Genomic DNA, 23,720 nt, shown 5'->3' on the forward strand with positions numbered 1-23,720 from the left:
TCTTATTTAAAATAAGATTTAAAAATTAATGTGATATGCTCTATGCTAGTGAGCTATGATGCACCGACACTTCAAAAACTCTGACGTGTCGTGTCCGACACTCTCCGATACTCCGACACTTCAATACGCGTTGCAGAGACTCAAAAAAAGGGTTCAAAAGTTGCATTGCATTGCGCTTTTAGTTCCAACTATTAGATTCGTTAAATTACGATTACCATTTTATTGAGTTTAATATAAATATTTGGGATATCTTATATTTCCTTACAAAATTTATGAGTATTATAAGTTTATCTTCATTTTTTATTAAATTATTGAATATTAAATATAATATACATTACATAAATTAAAAATATTATTTAATATCAAAACGTGTCCTAACGTGTCAAAATCTAATATTTTTTAGAAGTAACGTGTCGTGTTGTGTCGTATCGTATCGTATTCAATGTCCGGTTGGTGTCCGTGCAACGTAACTAGTAAGTTGTAGAGAATGTTACAAACCACATGGGTTTAACCACATTTAATGGGATGATGGTAAAAGTACAAAAATGGGATTTGCATTCATCATTTAACATGACACAAAAAAGTTTCCTACCCACACAATATTTTGTGGGGCTCACACTTTTTGAAGCAAAAAAAAAAATACGGCACGCAAAACGAATCTCTATAACATTACACAATCACTTTTCCTACAACATAACTCTTATAAAATCCTTCAAAAATACCCTAATTTTGCTACATTGTTTGCAAACGTTGCAACCCACCACACAGTACAAAAAATTGCATTTCCACAATCATTTATGAACAGGGCTCAATATAACGCCACGAAAGCTTACTTTTTCACCCCAAACATGAATATTAATTACAAGAAAAATTAATACAGTATGGGAAAGACAATTGATGATATTTTTAATTTAAATTTTAAATAAAAATATTAATTTATATCTTTTTCCATATTTTCGTCACCATTTTTCTTCTGGCTTACAATTGCAGAAAAAAAGAAAAGAATATGGAGTGAAACATTTGTGTTGAATTTTAACATATTTTCAAAGAATTATTTCTCACTTTTTTTCCTAAAATTGAGGGGAAAAAATGACCAGAAAAATATCACTTGTTGTTTTCACTTCCGCAAAGAATTACAGAAGTTACCATCTTGCTTGCTCTCACTATTCTCTCCGATGCCGAGGGCTCTTCTTCATCAATGATAGGAATTAAAGGAAGATAATGGTGAAAGCATGTTAACATTAACATGGCTTGCCAACTACGCATTTACGGCTGCCAGCATAGCGAGTAAGTCTAACCACATATGAAGCAGGCTTAGCTGTCATCATGTCCAACCTTGAGAATGGTCTGCTTCCTAGTTCCTGTCCAGCTTGTCTGAAAAATGCTCCATTCATGTACAAATCGTTGATTGATCTCCATTGCCATTTACTCCACTCTTCCTCTGGTGCGTAATCTCTCTTTGTGATCTTCATCAACACCAAAATAGCTATATATGTCAGACTTAGTTTCTTCATTCATTCCACTTTCATAAATTTCATTTATACCCTTATTTGTCCAATCATGTTATTTAATATGAATGATAATATATGCATATTAGTGGTTAGATGAAGACACACATATGATTTTTATATTATTTCTTTACACACACTTCACGCAAAGAGCCTTATAGGATTGAAATGAGGATATCCTTAAAAAATCACTTCAACCTAAAATCTTAAGGTGTTAGGTGATAGTCTTTTTAATACTTTATATTATTCTCTAACACGCCCCTTCACGCAAGAGCCCTTTAAGTTTGAAGCATGGATATTGCACAGGCCCAATTTTTTGATTACCTTTTGTGTTTTTTTTTATTTAATTTCACAAATGGGGGCGGTGAGGATCAAACTTGTGACCTTTTGGTAAGCTCTGATACCATGTAAAGAATCAATTGCTGGGCCGTGCACGGGGAGCTCATGGCGGAGAGAGACCGCCAACCATGGGCCAATCCACCATTAGCTCTGATGCCAATTGTTGGGTCGTGCACGCGGAGCTCATGGCGGGGAGAGACTGCCAACCATGGGCCAAGTGAGCAGCAACATTAAATGGGCTCGGAACACCACAATCAAATCCAAAATCTTAAGGCGTTGGGTAAGGGTCTTTTTTAATGATTTTATATTATTCTCTATCATGCATCAAGAGTCCTTTTAGGAAGGTTCTCATATTATGTCTTAATACTCTCAAAAACTTAAGTTGTGAGGTGAAGAAAAATGAATAGTTTTTATATTATTCTTTAACAAAGAGACACCTAGAATTTGTAGAGCATGGATGAGCATGACTTATGAGTATATATAGATGCATACCTCTTTGGCATGAATGTTGTTAGGGGCTATGAATCGGTTACCCTCACTAATGATGGTAGGATGCTTGCTACCACCAATGGCATACATTTCCCAATGAGTGTAGTCATTGTTAACCACATGGACAAAACCATATCTGCACCTTGGCATCCTTTGGATCAATCTCTTACCAAAGTGGTTGAATGCAACTGTGATTTGCATTATCTTATCACCATCGTAAGCATCACTGGCACCAAACAACATCACCTGCATCACATGTAATATATATAAACCAAAATCAGGCTAAGAGATTCTTCATTTCAAAACTTAGGAATTAAAAAATCTAAACAAACAAAGAGCTGATGAAAGAAATTAATCACCTCATTGTGGTCAGTGAAATGGTTATTGGAGATGGTAATAGCAGTGGATCCCTGAATGGCATCAATAAGTCCATCCATGCAGTTTCTCATGGAAACATGATCAATCCAAATATTGCTAGAGCCAAAGATGGAAATTCCGTCACCATCACTCCTACCCCTTAGACCATAGTGGGTCTCAGAATCTCTAATAAGTCCACCACTGCCAACCACAATGTCATAGACCCTGATTCCATGGATGATCACATTCCTGACGAACTGAATGGTAATACCAGCACCTTTAGTAATGTAAACAACAGCTCCTCTGCCATCAATGGTCTTGTCACTTGTCATAATGAGCTCCTGGTTGAGCCTAATGTTCATGCTACGAGCAAAGATAATCCACAAGGGACCAGTTCTTGTAACTGCATGCCTAAGGGTACCTGGTTTTGGATTCACCATATCATTATCTGAGGAATCGGTTACCACATAGAATGGACCATTCTTTCCACCAATAGTATTTCTGCCAAAACCTTGCGCACAATCTGCAAGCTTCTTGCGGTTCTTTGCCCAATTGGGGTCACACCTCCAACACCTGTCAATGGGGTTAGTTGCCAAGCATGTACCGTCGCGTTTTCTCCCCCTCAAGTTCCTTCTTCCTGTCTGGCTGCCAGCTATGAATCTATTTGTCAAAAAAATAAAATAAAGTTTGTTGCATGAGACATAAAAACATATAAGTTTGTGAAATTCCTCTTATGAAATTGAATATGGTATGATATTAGTGTAACCATTGAACGAATATGTGAAATTCCTCTTATGAAATTATTGGGGTGGCAATTCGAGTCAACACGACACGAATACACTTAACCCGAACACTACACGAATTTAAAATTGGGTTAAAACCTCGACATGAACACAACTCACTTATTTTGTGGGTTGACACGATATGATACGAATAACCTGCGAACTCATAATGTATCGTTTGTTATGCTGTTGACACGACACGATACTAATAACCTATCAATCCCAAATTATATTATCTATTATGCGGGTGAACATCACACGATAAGACACAAATAATTTATTTACGACACGACATGAACAACTGTAAAAAAATTAATGCGGGTCAATTTCGGGTTCTTGGGTTGACACGCGACATGACACAAATTTTTTCGGGTAAGTTTTTGTCAACCCGAACACACGAATTTGAAAACGAATCAACCCGAACACAAATTTTTTCGTGTTGTGCCAACGGATCATGTAGAAAATTGTCACCCCTAAAATTGAACATGTTGTGGTATGATATAACATATAAGGGTAAACATTGAACAAATATGAGAAATTGCTCTTACGAAATTGAACATGTTATGGAATGATATAATATATGATAAGGTTTACTCGTTAATAGTAGAAGACAGGTTGCCAGTGAGTGCAAATGGGTCAGGATTAAAAGCTTCAAGGTTTGCCTTTTCAGCAATTACTGCTCTTTCCTTCCAATATGAATCAGCTTGTTCAGCCTGCTTTTCAAAGTATGCGGTATCCTCTTTCACATTGGCATGCAGGGTAGGTATGATGACTAACAAACACCCTAAAAAGAAGAAGTTGGACAATTTTGCCATGATGGTTCTTTCTTTTCTAGTGATGGCCAAGTTGAATATATAATAACCTCAGCCAAATAGAAAGAACCCTAATGAAAAGGGTTCCCAAGTATGCTCAATGGAGAAAATGATATATTTATATTTTATGTTAGGGAGCAATGAAGTGGTTTTACAGTAGAGGAAAACTACAATCAGTAGCTAAATTTGGATGAATTTGGAGAAACACACGGCTGAAATAACGGTTAGCCTCTGTCGATGGACAGAATTACTTGTAATCTTCTATTCATAGAAAACATTGCATATTTCCTTGCCATAGCCATGAAGGAAAAATGGGTTAAATTCATTGTTACCCCATGAAAATGTTAGTAGATATTGCCACCCGATTTTGCTGTCATATAATATTGTTGCTTGCTACTCCTTGACATGTGGACTGGTATCCTAATTCGAGTTTAGAGTGTGCGGAGGTGGTAAGGCATGCACCTGAATTAGATAGTTATGGTTTTGCCATGCAAGGAATCCTTAAACGACTACACGTAATTAAGTTATATTAAACATATATAACTAATCTACATGTGAGCTGAGCTGAAAGATCAAAGATCAAAGATCAAAGATCAGAGAGAGTTTCTGGAACATCCTTTTTTTTTTTTTTTTTGGTGCAGATGATTGAGAAAGTGGTACCCGAACATGTATTCTTACCCTTAAATAATTTTACGATTAATTAAGAAATTATTATTATGTTTTAGATATTATTTATATTATTATTTTAATATTAAAAAATATTTTTAATTAAAAATAACAAAACTACTTGGGATAGGATATATTGACCGCATAGCTTTGCATACTGTTTTATTTGCCACCAATAAATCTGATTAATAATAACTCAATTGTAGGTTGATTAATGAACTAATAAGCGGTAGGGAAGAATTAGCACAAATGAATAAAATGATAATTTTGTACTAAAAAAAATGATAATTCATTAACATGCAAATGAGCTCAAGACCATATTTTAATATAAAAAAAGATTTAAGTAATAAATTCAGTTATATGGTTTCTTACATTACTAACAAATATGAGACTTTATTACCCTGCAACATTGAATATCATTCCATTTTGTCAATGTTATTTATTTAGGCCAAAGGTATTTGATTTTTCAAGTTTTAACTCAAACTCGCGAAAGTAACTAAAAAGAGAAGAGTTATTCTTGGTAAATTCTCAAACGCCAGAAGAAAAAGGTAACGAAAATTGTTTGAAATATGTTTAATGGAAAAAATGAGAGAAAGACACAAATTAATATTTTCTAGGTCCCCTTTGGTTTGATACAGGCTAAAAAGCCTTCATTTTCTTTTCTGGGGTAGAAAAAAATATAATTTTTTTAACTAATACTCTTAAAAAAATTGCGTAAATCCATCAAATGTTGTAAGAGATACTAATTATTATTTTTTTCAAAAAATTTAGTGGGATTTTTATTGATCTTCAGCATAGATAATTTTGAGCTAGAAAGGGGATTTCTCAGGCAGTGGAATGAATGCTAGCTTTTTTGTTACTCCCTATGTACTAAGTTGAGACTTTGACGCAAATTGACAAGCAGCAAACGGATAAAGTACACATTTTGGAAGGAGATTACTAGGAGCTTACTTTACAACTTTCATAATTGACCAATTTTGTTGTGCACATTATGGCACTGACGACAGAATCACTTGTACAGTTGTACTAGTTATCCCAAACGACATAATAAACTGCTACATAGATATTTTGGACTCATTTTGTAGCAGCCAAACCCACTTTACTCACTTTCTAGACAATATTTTGATCCACCAAAAGTTACATCGTCACTACAAAAAACACGCCGTTTAGCCACGTTAGAAAACGTGGCTAAATTTAACAATAAATGTGGCTAACACAGACTACCACACTTTTGCCAAACGTGGCTAATCCTGGCGTGGCATTTATTTTGCCACATTTTTCTTCCAACTTTGCTACTGCTGTCATTAGTGTGGTAGCATTATTGTGGCCACGATTATATTGACACTAGCCACATTATAAACGTGGCTAATTTGTAGGGAGAAAATAAAAAAAAAATAATACGTCCAATTTCTTTTATAATAGGTCTCTACCGAAATTCTAGGATTTTTTATTTTATTTTATTTTTTTTGCTGTTAATTAACCTTTTAAATAAAGGAAATTTCTACCCAAATTTCTTAATTAGATCTATAAGTTGAAATATGATAAAAGGAAAAACAGAGATCCAAACATGAACATCTCCCAATCACATATCCTCTTGAAAAAGAAAGCAGTAACCATATCCACTGAGAGCAAAGTATAGAGAGAGGGGTAAGGCTGCAAAATGAATTTTTTGCATAAGTAGCATCGACCCCAAAATTGTCTTCCCACCCATTCTAATGAAGTCCACAATTATTCATAATCACTTTATGCCAAAGAAAATTAGGTTCCAAAAGGAAGCACCACTACCATAGCCAATATATTTAGACAATAGATCCACAGGTACAATCCAACTTCCTACAAAGACTTGTAATACTATGCTGCACAGAGACTATTTCAAAAACATTTGACATTTCACATAGACTGAAATTTATAAACAACAGTTTAATTTCCCTAATAATTGTTTACATAACAAACAATCTGAGCTCAATATCAAAGAGACATTCTGATTCATCATGAGCTTTTGCATTCATATCATCTTCTCTATGTGACTCATAATGGTCACCATCTTATATAGCCTGGAGCTCATTAGCCCATGAAAGCATTTTAAGCAAATTAGGATTAAAAAGTCATAAGCAGAGATATTATAGTAGCCAGAGAGAGGGAAATAAAAGCACCCACCAATAGTTTCTGGCTCAGAGACATGTAATTCTTCTACTTGGCTCTCACATGCACCATTTGGCATTTGATGCTTCCACCAACTATCCAAAATAACAAACCAAAGATACATAAGATTGTAAGTTGAGTTAGTTGATGTCTTTTTGAAAATTGTATATGGGTATCATGTTGTTTGGAAAAAGAAGATGCAATTGACTATATTTATGTTAGATGCTCATACATATGGCTTGAGACAGGATCATGTTCATATAAGGATAAGATGGTGAAAGACAAGCATTGTCTCTTTCAACCTTTGCCATTTCATGTCCCCATAGTTTATAACTGTAACTACTAACTAGAACGAGCTAAAGTGGTTAGGTTTTGGTCAAATTAATGATAGAAGATAACGAATTGTATATTCCTAAAAGGAAGGGTTGGTTTAGGCTTTAGTTTTTCAACATTCCTTTCTCCTATGAAACAAGAATGAATCTTCCATGAGATATTTCTGAAATCCTTACTAAGTTGGAGGAAATATCCATGTACAGAGTGACGTGCAACAACTATTATTAATATTAATACAACCTCATAGACAAGTTAAAATTTAGTAGTGTTTGTTACCTTGCGACTGTATGCTACAACAACTAGGAATTTTGATGCACTCCAATTTTTTTCGGAACTTAACTCAGTTCTTACTGAAAGCATAGAGCAGAACACCATTATTATACTCATTTGTTACGTCTACCTGCTTCACAAAAACTGAACTTGCCTTTATCAAACGGGATGAGCTTGGACCAAGCACCAGGCGAGAATCCCCATAAAACCCATACATGAGACTGGCTGAAACTGAATATATAAGATGAAAAAAAATATGGCATGATTCAGTAAGAGGAATCAAGTGAGAGAACAACTATAAGATGATGAAAAATTACATGCCACAAATATACTCAAACTCTATTGTCCACAGCAAAAAAAAATTAAAAAATTAAAAAAAATGAAAGGAGTTAGCCTAGTAACATTAATGGTGATCGTATGACAACAATAACTAAAAAGAGATAAAAAGATTTAAACATTTTAACTATTGTCCACAGTCACAATGTCTTTAGAACACTATTGTCCAAATGAAGTAAATACTGAACAAATTTCATTTAGCTGGCTAAATTCAACAGACATAAGGTTAACACACAATAATAATTTAAATTGACAAAAAATAATTCTACTAATCTCCTCTTCAAGTTTAGTCCGGTCCAATATAATACAGCTACTATCTGATACATCAAGTACGTGAGTCAACTAGTGGGAAGTTGTTTCACCTTGATCTTGTGGTCATGAATTTTATAAGTTTGCCGCTCTTCTATTCCCGCCCAGCTTAATTGGTGCCTGTTGGTGAACAAATACCAGATGGTTTATACCAAAAAATAAAGAGACTTCTGAGTTACACCAAATTAACATATCAGACGTTGTGCTAACATCTTCGCAAGAGGTCATGCATAAATTAACTACTATTACTATCAGCAAAATAAAGAAAGAAGTCTGTGCATATATTTCATTGTGCAACTCTCCTTCAAGTGTACGAGATGCTTTATTCCCACATATAAAAGGGACTGCATGTGTGAACGTATCTGAATTAACTTAAAAATATTGTATTTTCAACTTCCTTAAAAAGTTTTTTCTTTTAAAAATAATTATTTCTCCAGAACAAATTGTTATCGAACATGCTATCAACATGTGATGGAAATGAAAATTGAGTGTTTAAAATTCGCTTTGGGTTTCCAAACTTCCAGTTGTGCTGGAAACTTAGTTAAGAATCTTAAACAGTATCACCGCGTAAAAAGGAAAACAGTATTATGTGACGCTAGATAAACAATTTATCCTCATGCATTGGAGAGTATTCCTGAGGAGATGGAGAAGTTATAGGTTCCATGTGATTTGCTAAATGAAGAGTATATCTGTTTCTAAATGAAGAGGAAAATTCTTCCACATTATAGGTTCCATGTGATTTGCTCAATCTATAAACTCTTAAATGCAAAAAATATACAACAAATAAAGATAATGAGCCAATTGCCTGTTTGTGCTATCACTCAACCCTTCCAGTTTAATACTTTCTTATCAGCTTTTACAGATGGTGCTAAGACGCATGCCTGAAATCAACACAAGATCCAATGTTCAATGATGAATATTTGAAAAGAGGGCAGGGGGGATGAGACTGAACTTATGTTTTGGAAGAGATTAATACCAAGAAAGATGGTGGTAGAGCAAGAGTGTTTCTAAAAATTAAATGAAGAAATAAATAAATGAATAATACCTCTCCATAACTGATATAGCACCATTGCAACAAAGATCCTGATCTTGCATCAATTCACGCGTGGTTAGATTCGCTTACTTTGTCTTTTTCTTTTTTTTCTTTTTTTGTTTTATAAAAACCACAAGTATTACTATTATTCACGGGATGACACATGAGAGCTGAAGGTGAGAGCATGTATTCGATTCTCCCCGATACCATCTTTAAAATGAGTTTAAAATCTTAATTTTGAACCAGTCCCAAATAAGATTGCTTAGTTTGTCATTTTAGGATGAGCAAATGCAAACTCCCCATTTTTTGTGTTTATTGAATGAAGTCTTATTTGAGAACATAAAGTTTTTTCATGATAAATCAATTATGGAATTGAACTTTTATTATTACTAGTTGGATATGAACTTTATTGAAAAATATTTGTTAAAAAATTCTGAAATTAATTTATAGCATGAATAACATATGAATAAACCTAAAAAAATTTCTAGGTGATAATTGTATTAAAGTTTAGATTCTAAGTTGGTAATTAAAGTGAAATTGATACCCTTAATTGGTAATTTTTTAAAAATATGGTCCTTAACTTGCTTTTTCTTTTTTCTTTTTTCTTTTACTTTTGGTATATAAAACTTTAAGGGGGACTTTTCTTATTGTAAGATTAGAACAAACCATCATCAATCCTAAGATTGCCTAAATATGAGTTCCTTAATTGTATAATTTTTAATTTTATTGTAGTAACAAGTAACTATGTAATGTATGGGATAAGTTATTTTAGCTATTTTCTTCTGTCTATCTTTGTTTACCACCCTCCAATATTGTTAGATCAGAATCTCAACTACCTTTATCATTTCTCTCTTCTATTGAAATTCTGATATAATAATGTTAGAAAATCGTAGGCAAAAAAAAAAAAAAAAGTAGGTAGAATAACTTATCTCGCCTTTATCGAAAAAGAAAGAAAGAATAACTTATCCCGCAATGTGTATATAATTCAAGGGTTTTTTTTTTTTTAATTTCCAAATTTACCTATACAAAATGTGAACTATTTCCCTCTATGTAGTCCTGATTAAGGGCATGTTTGGTGCATAGTATTAAATAAGGCCTGATAGCATAAAACCTGATAGTATAAGACCTGATTATATAAGACCTAATTAAATTTTAATGGTATCCAGCGTTTGGTATGGTATTGTATAAGATAATATCTTCCAATATTTTAAAAATTAATATATTAAAAAAAATTATTTCAATATATTAATATTGAAATGATATATTAGTTCTTGAAAATTGTACTTATAAGCAATATTAATACATCAATCCCTTATCAGGCCTAATCCCTCACTCTTAGGCCGAATTAAGTTATATATCGTTTTGATGTATTAAGTGGTCCTGCTGTATAAGCTTATACTATACGACGGTCACACCAAACAACTGAAAATGTCATAATGTATAGTATAAGCTTGGTCTTATACGTTACACCAAACTGACCGTAAGGAGCTGGGAAGCCAAATAATGGTTATTTGTACGTGAATTCTCTCTAATACTTTTGAGCGAATCTTGTGTTCTCACTTACATGGTAACTGGGAAAAACCACAGTCCTGTTTGATCCAGTTTGTAATGGCTGGAAGTGGACGAGTCACTGATAAATCATTGATAGACTTTGGTTTTATCTAAACATTGGAATAATTCACAACAAAACGTTCTTTCACATTGAACTGGATATAATTTTGTTTGTACATCAATAATAAGCTTTGACTTGCGGTCTCTTACTTGGTTTTATGGGGTGCAGACAGTTTACATTTGTCTCACGGTGTGATGTTATCATCGACAATTCTGTTTCTTTGTTCCAAAAAGAAGTTAAAAAACCAAAAGAACAACTTAAGCATGAAACAAACTTTTTTGTAGCATATATCCTGCCTCATACACACGTTTTGATATTTTTGCAGGTATCTGAATATGAGAAAGAAACTGAGATAATGAAAACAGTAACAAAAGAAGAATATCTTGCTTCATTAAGAAGGTAAATCCCATTTACTAAAGGGATAGTGCCATTAATACTTTTTGATAATTTCTAAGTTCTATGCTATTCTATAATTGTTGTAGGCGAAGCAGTGGTTTTTCTAGAGGTGTATCAAAGTATAGAGGAGTGGCAAGGTCAAATAATTTCTAGCTTACAATGTCAATAAACGTTTGTTGCCATCAAAGCAATTTTATATGCTAAGGTTTTAGTTCTGAAAATTGACTGCAGGCACCATCACAACGGAAGATAGGAAGCAAGGATAGGGAGTGTGTTTGGCAGCAAGTACCTCTACCTTGGGACTTACAGTGAGCTTTCATGTCTTCACCTTGTTTCTTTTGATGAACACACAACATAAATCATTGGCAATTTCACTCTACACCAATGTCTTTTGAGAATATTTTCAAGATGAAGAGCTACTATCTTAATATTTAATCATTGTCTTCCTCTGCACGTACACAAGAAGAGGCAGTTCGGGCATATGATATTGCAGCAATTGAATACATAAGCATAAATAAATGCTCAGTATTTAGAGAACTGATGCAGAGAAATCTGAATTTTGCAAGTGAAGAAGCTGAGGAAATTGAATTGAAAAGCACACAAGAAGGCACTGATGGAGCTGGAGGGATTTTTAAAAATGAAATTGCCAGTGCCTCTTTACATATTGTATTCCAATAGCAACAACTTGCCTAACTTGGAGTCAATAGAAGAAAGCACATTGCCACTTTACCATAGTGCCGTGTAATCTCCCTGTGGAATGGGGCTTTAAACATGTCTAACTGACACGGTTGACACTTAATTCCCTTTCTTATCATCCTTGTGGATGTCAAACAATGGCTAAAATGTACATATTGCAACCTTTTCTGTTTATAAATGGGATTGCTCAATTACAAAACAATTCTTTTTTCTTTTGGTTGGGGTGGGAGGTAAAGACTTGAATTTTTATAAAAGGAGCAAGCTTTCTCTGAAAATATTTTGCATAAATCTTGTGCAGAAAAGGACCACATATTTTCCCATAACTGCAGGATAATTGAAATTGCTTCGGAGAGGAATTAAAGCATCCGTATCCAGATAATACCTTATACATACTTAAGTGGAGTAGGCAAAGTTATACAATAGGTGAAAAAAATAACTATCAAGTAAACATATATTAGTACCTATGTGGCATGTTTAAAACTATACATTTTCAAAATCAATTTAATACGAAAATTTAAGTAAAATACACAAGAATTTCTAAAGAAAAATATGAATGTAGAAATAAAATAAAGCGATTCTTTTTTAATTGTGATGATACCGTACAAGTGCGTATTTTTTTCCATAACATTTATTCGAGTTGATTATTTAATTATAATTTTCGTACATAAAGCTAGTTGTATTCAAAGCAATTTTCCTGCCAGTGAATCGAAGTTAATTGATTCTAACTAAATCAAGGATTTACTTTAAAAAAAAAACACTTTTTTTGAAGACAAAAAAAACTCTTCAGATATTAATAATGAACCATGTTTGTTGCACTAAAGTAATAAAATGAATCGGTTGGAGCAGAGAATTTGCTGCCAAAACCAGGAACACTTGTTTCGGCTGAACTTATCAATCACCAATCAACGTACGCACATTAAAGTGCTGACTGCATTGTTCAAACTCGGTTTCAAATCCCACTAAGCTTTACAAAATTTAACTTGTGGTAAAGCTGACACAGTTTTCATGAATCATCAATTCATGACACCACATCCGCATCATTTATTAGGAGGAGAAGCGATTACAACTTCGGAAATACAAATACTATGAAAGTCATGAATCATATGCCACATCCAAAAAAGCAACTGTCATAGGCTCTTGGTATTTGGTAACCACCAAACCAACATAATCCTTTTGACAGCAAAATTTTATTTACAACATCGAATCACAATTCACTGGCTTGAATATAAAAAAGTTCTTTAGTCTATTGATACAATGTAGAGATTAAGAATGACACAAGAAAATCACAACAGCTACGACAGATATGTTATGCTTTATGAACAAGTGAGTCGAAAAGCTACTGCTGAATAAATAGTAAAGACAGAGCAGACGAAGAAAGAACGCTTAAAAGCTAGGTAGTCATCAATTTAAGACCTTGACATCAACACCGGGTTGTAGTACTCCTGCAAAATCAAAGCATACCCGAATCAAAATAATGTAAGCTTATAAAGCAAAGTCATAACATAAGCACAGGAAAGGAAACAGCAACAACTATCAAGATCCCTTTTTGGGTGAGGGTTATCACAAGTTCCTGAGGTCAATCAAATTTGTCTTCAGCCTCATTATTTTTTGGCTCTTAGGCCACGTCTCAAGATAGCAAAGGAAATATACTTTTAGCAGTCTCATTGCTGAAACTGATACAAATGAATTCAGACGATAGGTTCACAGACCACATCTCCAAACACTTTTAAAAGACACTTAGATTCGTATATGAAATTTATCTACTGTCAGGCTCAGTGCTTTTTATAAGGAAAATATTTGGCTCAACATGTTTTAAAGGCAGTCCATTAATTGAATACTATGAATGAAAGGTCCCTAGGCTACTGGGGCCTATATATTTTGGAATGTTTCTGTGGATAGGGGTGGATCCGGTTCAATTCGGTTTTCTATGTTGAATTGAACCAAATCGTTTTTTTTTTCTTTTTTATTGAACCAGTTTATAAACAGTTCTGGTTTGAGGCAAAAAGACAAAACAAAAAATAAAAAATAAATAAAAATGCTAGCAGTTAAGTAAAAGTGACCCCGTATTCTTTTGGTTCTTGAACCCGTTCTGACAAAGTGGTTCAGTTCTTGAAACAATTCTACATAATGTGGTTCACTTCTTAAACTCGTTCGAAAAAATGTGGTTCTTTTGGTGCAGTTCAATTCGGTTCACAATCTAGTTTGGTTCTTTTAGATTTTTTGCACACCTCTAGTTATGGAATACGTAGTATACAAAATATGTCAACTTTGTCCAATGATTACATTAGATATTTGCAATCTCAGGTTTTTGTGTCTTTACACTTTTGTACAATGCCCTTAATACAAGAGATGAGCTTTAACCCTAAGCTACAATATGTTTTCACGTAAAGAGGTTACATTATCCAAGAAACGTTTAAGTAGTCAGTGAACAGCATGTATTCTTAACAACACGTCAGAGGAAAATTAAAGTGATAATCATAATCACTCTTCAGTCCTCCATAGGGTATATGCCCCAGAAAATATATTCAAGTGAGTTAGAAGCATGCAATACATGCTTCCCACACGGGGTGAAAGGATTCAAAGAACCAAATATGAGTATTCAAACCTCAATAACGGCCTTCGCAGCTGCCCAAGCTTAGCCATATCATCTGGCATGACAGCATCTGACGCTGACCTGTCTAAACCACTAGACAATGTTTCTGCAATGTCTTTAAGACCCTGCAAGTGAAAACAGGATCATTACACATTATAAGAAGCAAATTTCAAATTATGATGACAGTAGGATCCATGGCCTATGGAGAAAACAAAAAGAACCCATTACAAATATATAAGAAGCAAGTATGGCTGGTTGATCAACTTCAATGAAAAAAGTGTAGAGGGAGTACATTTCACTACAGAAACAACTTCACCCAATCATTTGTTAGGCTGGACAAATGCAACAAGACTGAAATTAAAACTCTGCTAGAAAGAGAATTTCATCCCAAACATAGTTGTCATAATGGGATCACTAATTGTAGGAGTATTATTTCTTTCTTGGAGGAAGTGCTATTTTCATGTAATAATAATGATAACAATAATGATCATAATAAATAATCTGAACCAACAAATAGAAATGTTAGTCTTAAAACCATATTAGCAGATGACAGCCAAACTCGGTTATCCACTAGGAAAATAAAAAGTAGAAAGCAAGAAGAACACCTTCAGATTTGGAGTTCCTGGATATGTGAGCAAACTAGGGGACTTCCCTGAAAGTTTCGGTTGATCCTGCTGAATATTTACTAATTAAAATCAGATCATTATATAAACAGGAAAATACAAGAGATATTATTAATAATTAAGCCACCAGAAGTATGAGAAAAGGCATCATGCATCGTAATTTAAAATTCAGCTCTAGATATAAGCTCTTCAAACTCATCTAGGTTCCTTGCTGTCACTTTAACACTCATAGCAGATAGTGAGTGATACTCCCCACCATATATAATTTGCATATTCAGCAACCACAGGTAATTAGAGGGTGACAGACAACAAAAGAGAACATAATTAGAACTGATAAATATAAGAAGTGATCCCAACCTGTAAAAATTCAGGCATTTTCCCTCTTCTTCCATGGACAAAGTCAATGAGATACGCTAAACCATGATTTGCATAATCCTGCAACAACACTATTAAATCAGTATTTCCTTTCGGTGTATCAATAGAAGTAACCATTCTCATAACAAGATCTGTCACGTAGAGAAAACCTTAAAACTTTTACACCTCGTGGTAACAGGACATTCATAAAGAATAAAATTATGCACATATCTTTCAAATAAAGGAAACAATTTTTTTACCTGCTTCCAACTCAATGCAGAAACCCTTTCATCCTAAAAGGGCACAATTATACAAAGTCAGAATGAATCAAATAAATGAGGTGGCATGTATTTATATGAATAAACAACTAACAATTTTGGGGAAACATAAACGTAATAATTCTTTGTCAACTAGACAGATATCTGCTTTCATATGAAAATTAAAAATTATGCCAAAATCCCAAATGTACTTCTTCATAATTCACACTCGCAAGACAAGTAGACAACAATGATAACAATTAACTAGCCAATGCATGAAATCAAACATACCAATGATTCCACCGTTTGTTGCAAGAAACCCAAGTCATCATGGAAATTAGTAATAGTACTTCGAACTCCAGCAACCTGTGTATAGGAGAATCACAATGTTAACCAATGATTTGTTTTCTTCCTATCACGTTTATAAATTATAATACAAATGGATATGGCATTGCCAAACTCCACTTTCAATTCCATTATCCAGGACTGGAACACAAAAAACTCACCAGTATACCTACGTAACTTAATGAAATGATAGGCATATATAAAATTTTTCTATCTAGGACATTTCTAAACTATGTGGAGATCACCAATGAGTAATGCAGAAAAATCTGTCAGCAATCTGATTACAGTAACTAAGTTGCAACCTTCCATGTTGAAAAGTTAAAACTCAAGGATTTAAAATTTAAAATGAATGCTTTAGTGTGTTAGAATGGTTGTAAAATAGTTCAGTATATATATAGTCCCACATCGTATGAGCTCAACCTATTAGGTCTTTTAGTCTCTTTAAATAGAGAGCTCTTGTACATTGTAATACACCATGTGATTATTCAATATACAATTATTCTTTAATCTCAAGTTGGTACTAGAGCTATTTCGTTCTAGGAACCCTCGCTTCCGCTTAGAAATCTTGTTCTTCGCTTTAAAACCTAAGCTCACTGCTTAGGAGTCATCTTTTCTTTGTCGTGCGTCCTTCCGGCAAGCCATCAAGGACTGTAAGTCCTCTCCTGCACGTGTCCACATCCCCAAACAGTCATCGGAGCCACCGTCAGCCACTGTTCAGGCTGCCGAAGTACTTTTCCGGCGAGATTTCAGTCCGGAACGAACGCGAACAGCACCCTCTCCTCCCGGCGACCTGCTCTGTGGAAGTCCGGCCACCATCGGAGTTGTCACGCGCTCTCACGCGCCTCCTGTCTTCTCTGCGCGTGGGCTTCACGCGCCACCTTCTGCCGGCGCGTGATCACTATTCCGGCGGCTTTTTCCGGCCGTTCTTGGACAGAACTTCTCGCCTTCTTCTCCTCTTTCCGGATCTGTGCTTGGTTCTTTGTGGGTCTCACTTTAGACGCGTGGTTCTCCTTGATTGGATATCGTTTGCCTTCGTTTACGACTTTTATATTCTGTTTTTAAATGGCAGCAGCGTCCACTGATCTCTCGGAGGTTAACTCTCCTTGTCCTCCTGTCAAAACTTCCTCAGGAATCATCTCTACTAATATTGGGCCCATTACATCTTCCAAACTGAAGGATTCTACCTCTCTTGCTGCGAATATAGCTCAGTCAGACAATGCATCATTTGGTTCAGTTTCTCTCTCACTTGCGGACTATGCTGCACTCCAAACTCTTCTTAAGAAGGCTTCTCCTCAGTCTCAACCATATACTGGTAATCCCATTGCTTGTGTTTCTCATTCTACATCACTTGGCACTTGGATATTTGACTCAGGTGCTACCGATCATCTCTGTGGTAACAAGGAACTCTTTACATCTCTTACTTATTCTGATCATTTACCTTCTTTTACCCTTGCGGATGGAACCAAAGCCCCAGTTCGTGGGATTGGACAAGCTCATCCGACCTCTACCTTGGCCTTGACATCTATTTTATTACATTCCTGGCATCCCTTATAACTTAATTTCTATTAGTAAGTTGATCCACTCCCTCACTTGCACCATTACTTTCTCTAACCATTCTGTTTCTGTGCAGGATCCGGGTACGGGGGAAATGATTGGAGTGGGTCGTGAGTCACGGGGGCTTTACTATCTGGATGTGCCTCGTCCTTCAGTGGCACTCTCTCTCACAGAATCTCCACAACTTATCCACAGTCGCCTCGGTCATCCAAGTCTTTCAAAGTTGCAGAAAATGGTTCCTCTTTTATCCGGTCTTCAGTCTTTAGATTGTGTGTCATGTCAACAAGGGAAGCATACACGTTCCTCTTTTGCCAGTCGAGTCAATAAACGAGCTGATGCCCCTTTCTCTCTTGTTCATTCAGATATCTGGGGTCCAAGTCGTACCTTGTCTGTTTTAGGTTTTCGGTATTTCGTTACCTTCATTGATGATTTTTCCCGTTGCACTTGGGTCTATTTAATGAAAATCGTTCTGAGTTATTTTCCATTTATAAAAAGTTTTATACTGAGATTCATACTCAATTTGGTGTTTCTATTCGTATTCTACGTAGTGATAATGCTAAGGAATATGTTTCTATTGATTTTTCTAATTTCTTGGCCACACAAGGTACTTTACATCAAACTACATCCATAACAAAATGGGGTGGCTGAACGTAAAAACAGACATCTCATTGAAACTGCATGTACCCTTCTTCTTCATATGCAGGTTCCCCTTCACTTCTGGGCAAGATGCTGTACTCATCTCTTGTTTTCTCATCAATCGCATGCCCTCATCTGTGCTCAACAATGACATTCCTCATAACCTATTGCTTCCAGATGTTCCTCTTTATCCTCTAACTCCACATGTCTTTGGTTGTACTTGTTTTGTTCATGATCTCACTCCTGGTAAGGATAAGTTAACATCCAAAGCCTTTCAGTGTATCTTTCTTGGTTATTCTCGTCTTCAAAAGGGTTATCGTTGTTATTCTCCCGATCTTAAGCGTTACTTAGTTTCCGCTGATGTCACTTTTCTTGATCAACAACCCTTTAATTCTATTCCATCTCAGTTGTCACAGGTTGATCATGTTCTTCCTGTCCCTTTTCTTGACTTGTCTTTGCCAGCTGCAGGTGCTTCTATTCCAAATGAGCAACCTATTGCTTCTATACCTGAGGACCGTCCACTTCTCACTTATCAGCGTCGCAAAACTGTGCCTCCTATCGACTCGACTCTTGCTGACTCATCGCCCACTGCTGTTGCTTCTTCCTCTCTGAATCCTTCACCAGAGACTCTTCCCATTGCTCAAAGGTACACGTACTACTCGTAACCCTTATCCTCTTTATACTTTTTTGAGCTATGACCGTCTTTCTTCACCTCATTTCACCTTTGTTTCTAGTCTTTCTTCTATTTCTATTCCTAAGACCACAGGTGAAGCACTTTCCCATCCAGGGTGGCGCCAAGCGATGCTTGATGAGATGACTGCACTTCATTCCAATGGCACTTGGGACCTTGTTTCTGCTCCTCCAGAGAAGTCTACAGTTAGTTGTCGCTGGGTGTTTACTGTGAAAGTTGGACCTGATGGCCATATTGATCGACTCAAGGCCCGCCTAGTTGCAAAGGGTTTTACTCAAATATTCGGCCTTGATTACAGCGATACATTCTCTCCGGTTGCTAAGATGGCGTCAGTTCGCCTATTTCTTGCTCTTGCTGCTATTCGTCACTGGCCACTCCTTCAACTTGACATCAAAAATGTCTTTCTTCGTGGTGATTTACAAGAAGAAGTTTATATGAAGCAACCACCGGGTTTTGTTGCTCAGGGGGAGTCTGGGAAGGTGTGTCGTCTTCGCAAATCCTTATATGGTCTCAAGCAGTCTCCTCGGGCATGGTTCAGTCGCTTCAGTTCTGCTGTTCAGGAGTTTGGCTTAATTCGCAGTAAAGTTGACCACTCTGTGTTTTATAGGATCACATCTACTGATAAGTGCATCTATTTGTTAGTCTATGTTGATGACATCATCCTCACCGGGAGTGATCAAGCTGGAATTTGTCAGTTAAAACAGTATTTATTCAGTCAATTTCAGACAAAGGACCTCGGGAAGCTGCGTTACTTCTTGGGAATTGAGGTAGCACAATCTAGACAGGGCATTTCTATCTGTCAAAGGAAGTATGCCTTGGATATCCTAGAAGAGACTGGTATGTTGGCGTGTAAGCCAGTTGACACACCCATGGATCCTACTATCAAATTATTCTTTAATCTCAAGTTAGTGATTTGAAGATTCTTTATGATTGAAAGGTTAAAGAGTGCCGAAAAAGGTTAGCAGTAAGTTTTATATTTAAAATATAAAGCTGAATTTAATGCAGAGAATCAATATAACCAGGCTAAAACTATATGGTAGAAAGAGTAAATGGTGAGGAATTGTAAAGATAGAGAAAGTAGCTGGTCTTCTGCGATGAAAAAACTAAGTTGCATGTCCTACTTCCGTGAACAGAAACCAAAACCCAAACATAATGCTCCCAGAGAGAGATAATACAAGAGAGAGAGATGGAGCTTGTCTAACATTTAGAGAACTTCATATTCAATTCCATTATCAATCCAGATTCAAGAATTGTAAAGAATTTAGTATAATGACTAGATATATATCGCAACATGGTAGGCATGTAAGCTACTCCATAACTGATCAGTATGACATGAAAACAGCCCAATGGAGTGTTTTGCTTCCTTACTATCACATATCATTCACTAACATAGATATCCATCAAGACTTGATGACTCTAAAGGAAACCTGATGGTGAGTACTGGTGCATGTATATATGTCTAATTGAAAAAAAGAATGCAAGTATGTGCTGAGAATCTGTTTGATTGCATGTATCTTTATGAAAGTACAGGTGCAAGCATGAAAATCTGTATGTGCCAAAAGACTTACATCATTCTTAATTGACCGTGCCAACTCATTCTGCTTGACCATTTTGTCATCCAAATTTTGAATTCTCTGCGTCAAGTGCTTCTTGGCATCCTGCCATCAAAAAAATTGAGAAAATTAAAGAAGCACCAACTATTGAGTATTATGAAATGTACACATTAATTTCCAAGTTAAATCTTTGAATGCAGAATTGGGGTGGGATGAATATCTTCAGACAAACTATGGATAATTGGTGCACGTCTGACTGTGTAAGAAAAATACGACCACCCCCTTATTAAGGATAGCGGATTGTTATTGGGGGTTTACCTTATTCTAAGGGCACTAAAATTCACCATGTAACTTATGGTTGATTCTTTGTTACAGATAGATGCAGCTTAGTAGGAGGCTTACTATAGTTCCCTCACAAAGCATTCTGTGATGAGAAAGACTATTTCTTCTTAATTATCCAAAGTTCCCTAGGTCTGTAAGTTATTTTGTTTTCCTTTTCTCTTTCCAGTGTTAACAGAGTTATGCACCAATAGGGACTAAATGGTTGAGGCCAGGGTTTGGAGATTACTGCCTCCTGTCGCTGCTAGCTTAAGAAAATCTGGCCAGAAAAGATTAAAGGCACTCCACTCTCACAGCTGTTTATTATTTCTGAACAGGGTTTTCCATGGAGTCAGGAGTCCTTGATGATCATTTTTCTTTCCTGTTTTAAGTCATTTGTAATTGTATGAGTTTAGCAGCATTATATTTGACTCTTATGCAGTCTTTTCTACTCCAACCCTACACAAGTCATCCTGAAATACAAATTTCGACAGTAGTAACCATAATTTTTATCATTAGAAAAACTCAAAGTCAAACTTCTCGCTTGTGAACCAATGATACATTATATTTCAAATACCAATTGAAATAATATCAAATCCTATGTCAAAGGGGCCTCATCCCCTTGGAATAGTGACCAAAATGCCACTGTTCACCAAGTTTTTTACCTAAATGCCACGCGAACAGTGTTATTTCCCAATATGCCACGTGGGCAAGTTCGCTGAGCACTGTAGCGAACTCGATTTGCTGACGTGTCACGTTTCTAATGGACACAAGTACCAAGTTCGCTACTGCGGGTAGCGAACTTGGTTGGAATGTCACGTTTCCCAATTAAAAATTCCAACCAAGTTCGCTACCCCCAGTAGCGAACTTGGTACTTGTGTCCACTAGAAACGTGACACGTCAGCAAACTGAGTTCGCTATAGTGCCCAGCGAACTTACCCACGTGGCATATTGGGAAATAACACTGTTCACGTGGCATTTAAGTAAAAAAACTTGGTGAACAGTGGCATTTTGGTCGGTGTTCCCATCCCCTTCAAGTGCAAGGGTAGATGGTCCAATCACGTGATCAAAACACTGTCACAGGTACACATGTGCCTAACTAATATCAATATATAAAAGAAAATCCCATACAGTAAATGGACACCTACAGCAATGACATCTGATGCATGCTGCAGCTTTTTTGTCAAATCTGAAACAGCTTTTTCCATATTACGTTTAGTCACATACATAAGATCTGAGAATGAAATGCCCTGATATTGGAAAGGAGAAAAAAGAGAACACAGATCAGTATCCCAAATAATTCAGAAATATTAAATGGATATAAAATCATTCAAAGAATTCTGGGGAATCAAATAAGTGAATGACAATTTGTGACCCTTAAATGACAGAAAGATTTGAAACAACAAATACTGGTAAAAGAGAAATAAAATATGAACCATAAAACAATGAAACTATTCAAAGAACACACCAGTATCCAAGCAGTTCCATACCTTCCACCACATGTAACCATAACCCAGAGCGCCCAAGGCAGCTGCTGGAACCACGAGAGATGATAAATTGCCTGCAGAAAAGGACAAATGCTTAAAAAGCAACAAATGGAACAGACATAATACGAAATATGCTATCCCATCTACCCAACACATCAACCTGTTGATACCCCTACATACCAAATGCAGAGAAGCATGAAAAGTAAAACATGGCATCTTAAGCAGAAGCTATATAAGATTGTAGAATAAAATATATATTACTTTGCCCAGAACCACCCCCATTCAGCACTGTAATCGGCCTGTTTGACGCTAACTGTCGAACTTCATTTGCCAATCGACGCACCTAGTGCAAATCAAACAATAGTTTTGTCAAAAATCCTCCTTCACGATAGCATTTTTTTTTTTGCGGGGGGGGGGGGGGATACTAAGACATATCAACCAGTTCGATACCTGAGCAGCAATAGCATCAGCATATTCACCTTCACCGTCACCCTGATCGCTGGATTTTTCCAATCCCTTCACCAGCAACTATGGCAAAAAATAATAATAAAATCCAATTAAAATAAAACCACCATTAGTATAAGAAAAAAAAAATCCTAATACTCAGAATACTAAAAAAAGTGCAATAATCCAGCTTCTCAATCCTATAATCTCTTGCATGAAGGAAAATCTTAATTTGAGAGGACTAAAGAAAACACAGTGACCACTAAAACAACTTATTTAGCTTTAATTCGAGACAATAACTCCAAATTCGTGCGAACCCGAGGCATCTATGATCAAAACTAAAAACGAATCTTGTAAAACCCTATCATCCCGATTTCGCACAAATCAGATATAGAGAAAGAAAGGCAACTGAACAACTTTCGCAAGCGAATCTCAAAAATTAAATTAAAAAAAAATAGATTAATTGATCGAGAGTAAAGTGAAGGGAGTGGAATTAGAATATATGCCTGGAGCTCGGCGAGCAAATCGGACAATTTTCCGTTCTTGATGAGGACAGTTCCGGTGTAACCTGAAGGAAGAGAGTGAAATCAGATCAACGCAATATGCATGCGATTCAGAGAGAGAGAGAGAGAGAGAGAGGTGTACCAGCTCCAGCTATGATGAGGATCTTGGAGATCCCTATTCCGCTTTGCATAGCCATAGACATGGTTGGAGAATGTGAGGTGGGAGTCTCTGCACGCGATGGTAGTTAATTAGTTTTGGTTGGGTTGCTCTATCAAAAACTT

At 35.8% G+C, this 23,720-nt stretch overlaps 2 protein-coding genes across 3 annotated transcripts; both read right to left on the bottom strand.

Annotated features, from left to right (window-relative positions):
• Positions 1-1,241: 1,241 nt before the first annotated feature.
• LOC133285577 (probable pectate lyase 3) lies at positions 1,242-4,290 on the bottom strand. The gene is made up of 4 exons (XM_061482830.1): positions 4,070-4,290; positions 2,696-3,353; positions 2,340-2,582; positions 1,242-1,466 (listed from the first exon to the last, which is right to left on the bottom strand). The coding sequence occupies exons 1-4, from the start codon at positions 4,288-4,290 to the stop codon at positions 1,242-1,244; spliced, it is 1,347 nt and encodes a 448-aa protein (XP_061338814.1).
• Positions 4,291-13,132: 8,842 nt separating this feature from the next.
• On the bottom strand, positions 13,133-23,720 carry LOC133285550 (uncharacterized). Of its 2 annotated transcripts, none has more exons than XM_061482795.1 (13): positions 23,581-23,720; positions 23,442-23,503; positions 22,942-23,019; positions 22,753-22,834; positions 22,495-22,565; positions 22,153-22,254; positions 20,702-20,791; positions 16,199-16,273; positions 15,911-15,943; positions 15,654-15,731; positions 15,279-15,347; positions 14,686-14,798; positions 13,133-13,522 (listed from the first exon to the last, which is right to left on the bottom strand). In XM_061482795.1, the coding sequence occupies exons 1-13, from the start codon at positions 23,639-23,641 to the stop codon at positions 13,501-13,503; spliced, it is 936 nt and encodes a 311-aa protein (XP_061338779.1). In that variant the 5' UTR covers positions 23,642-23,720; the 3' UTR covers positions 13,133-13,500. The 2 variants fall into 2 exon arrangements, with proteins under 2 accessions (XP_061338779.1, XP_061338781.1); XM_061482797.1 differs by having other exon boundaries at positions 15,279-15,344; positions 23,581-23,677.

The sequence above is a fragment of the Gastrolobium bilobum genome, unplaced genomic scaffold (assembly GCF_033153095.1).
Source record: "Gastrolobium bilobum isolate Gb01-03AN ecotype WA unplaced genomic scaffold, APGP_CSIRO_Gbil_v1 utg12463, whole genome shotgun sequence".
In the NCBI taxonomy this organism is placed as follows: domain Eukaryota; kingdom Viridiplantae; phylum Streptophyta; class Magnoliopsida; order Fabales; family Fabaceae; genus Gastrolobium; species Gastrolobium bilobum.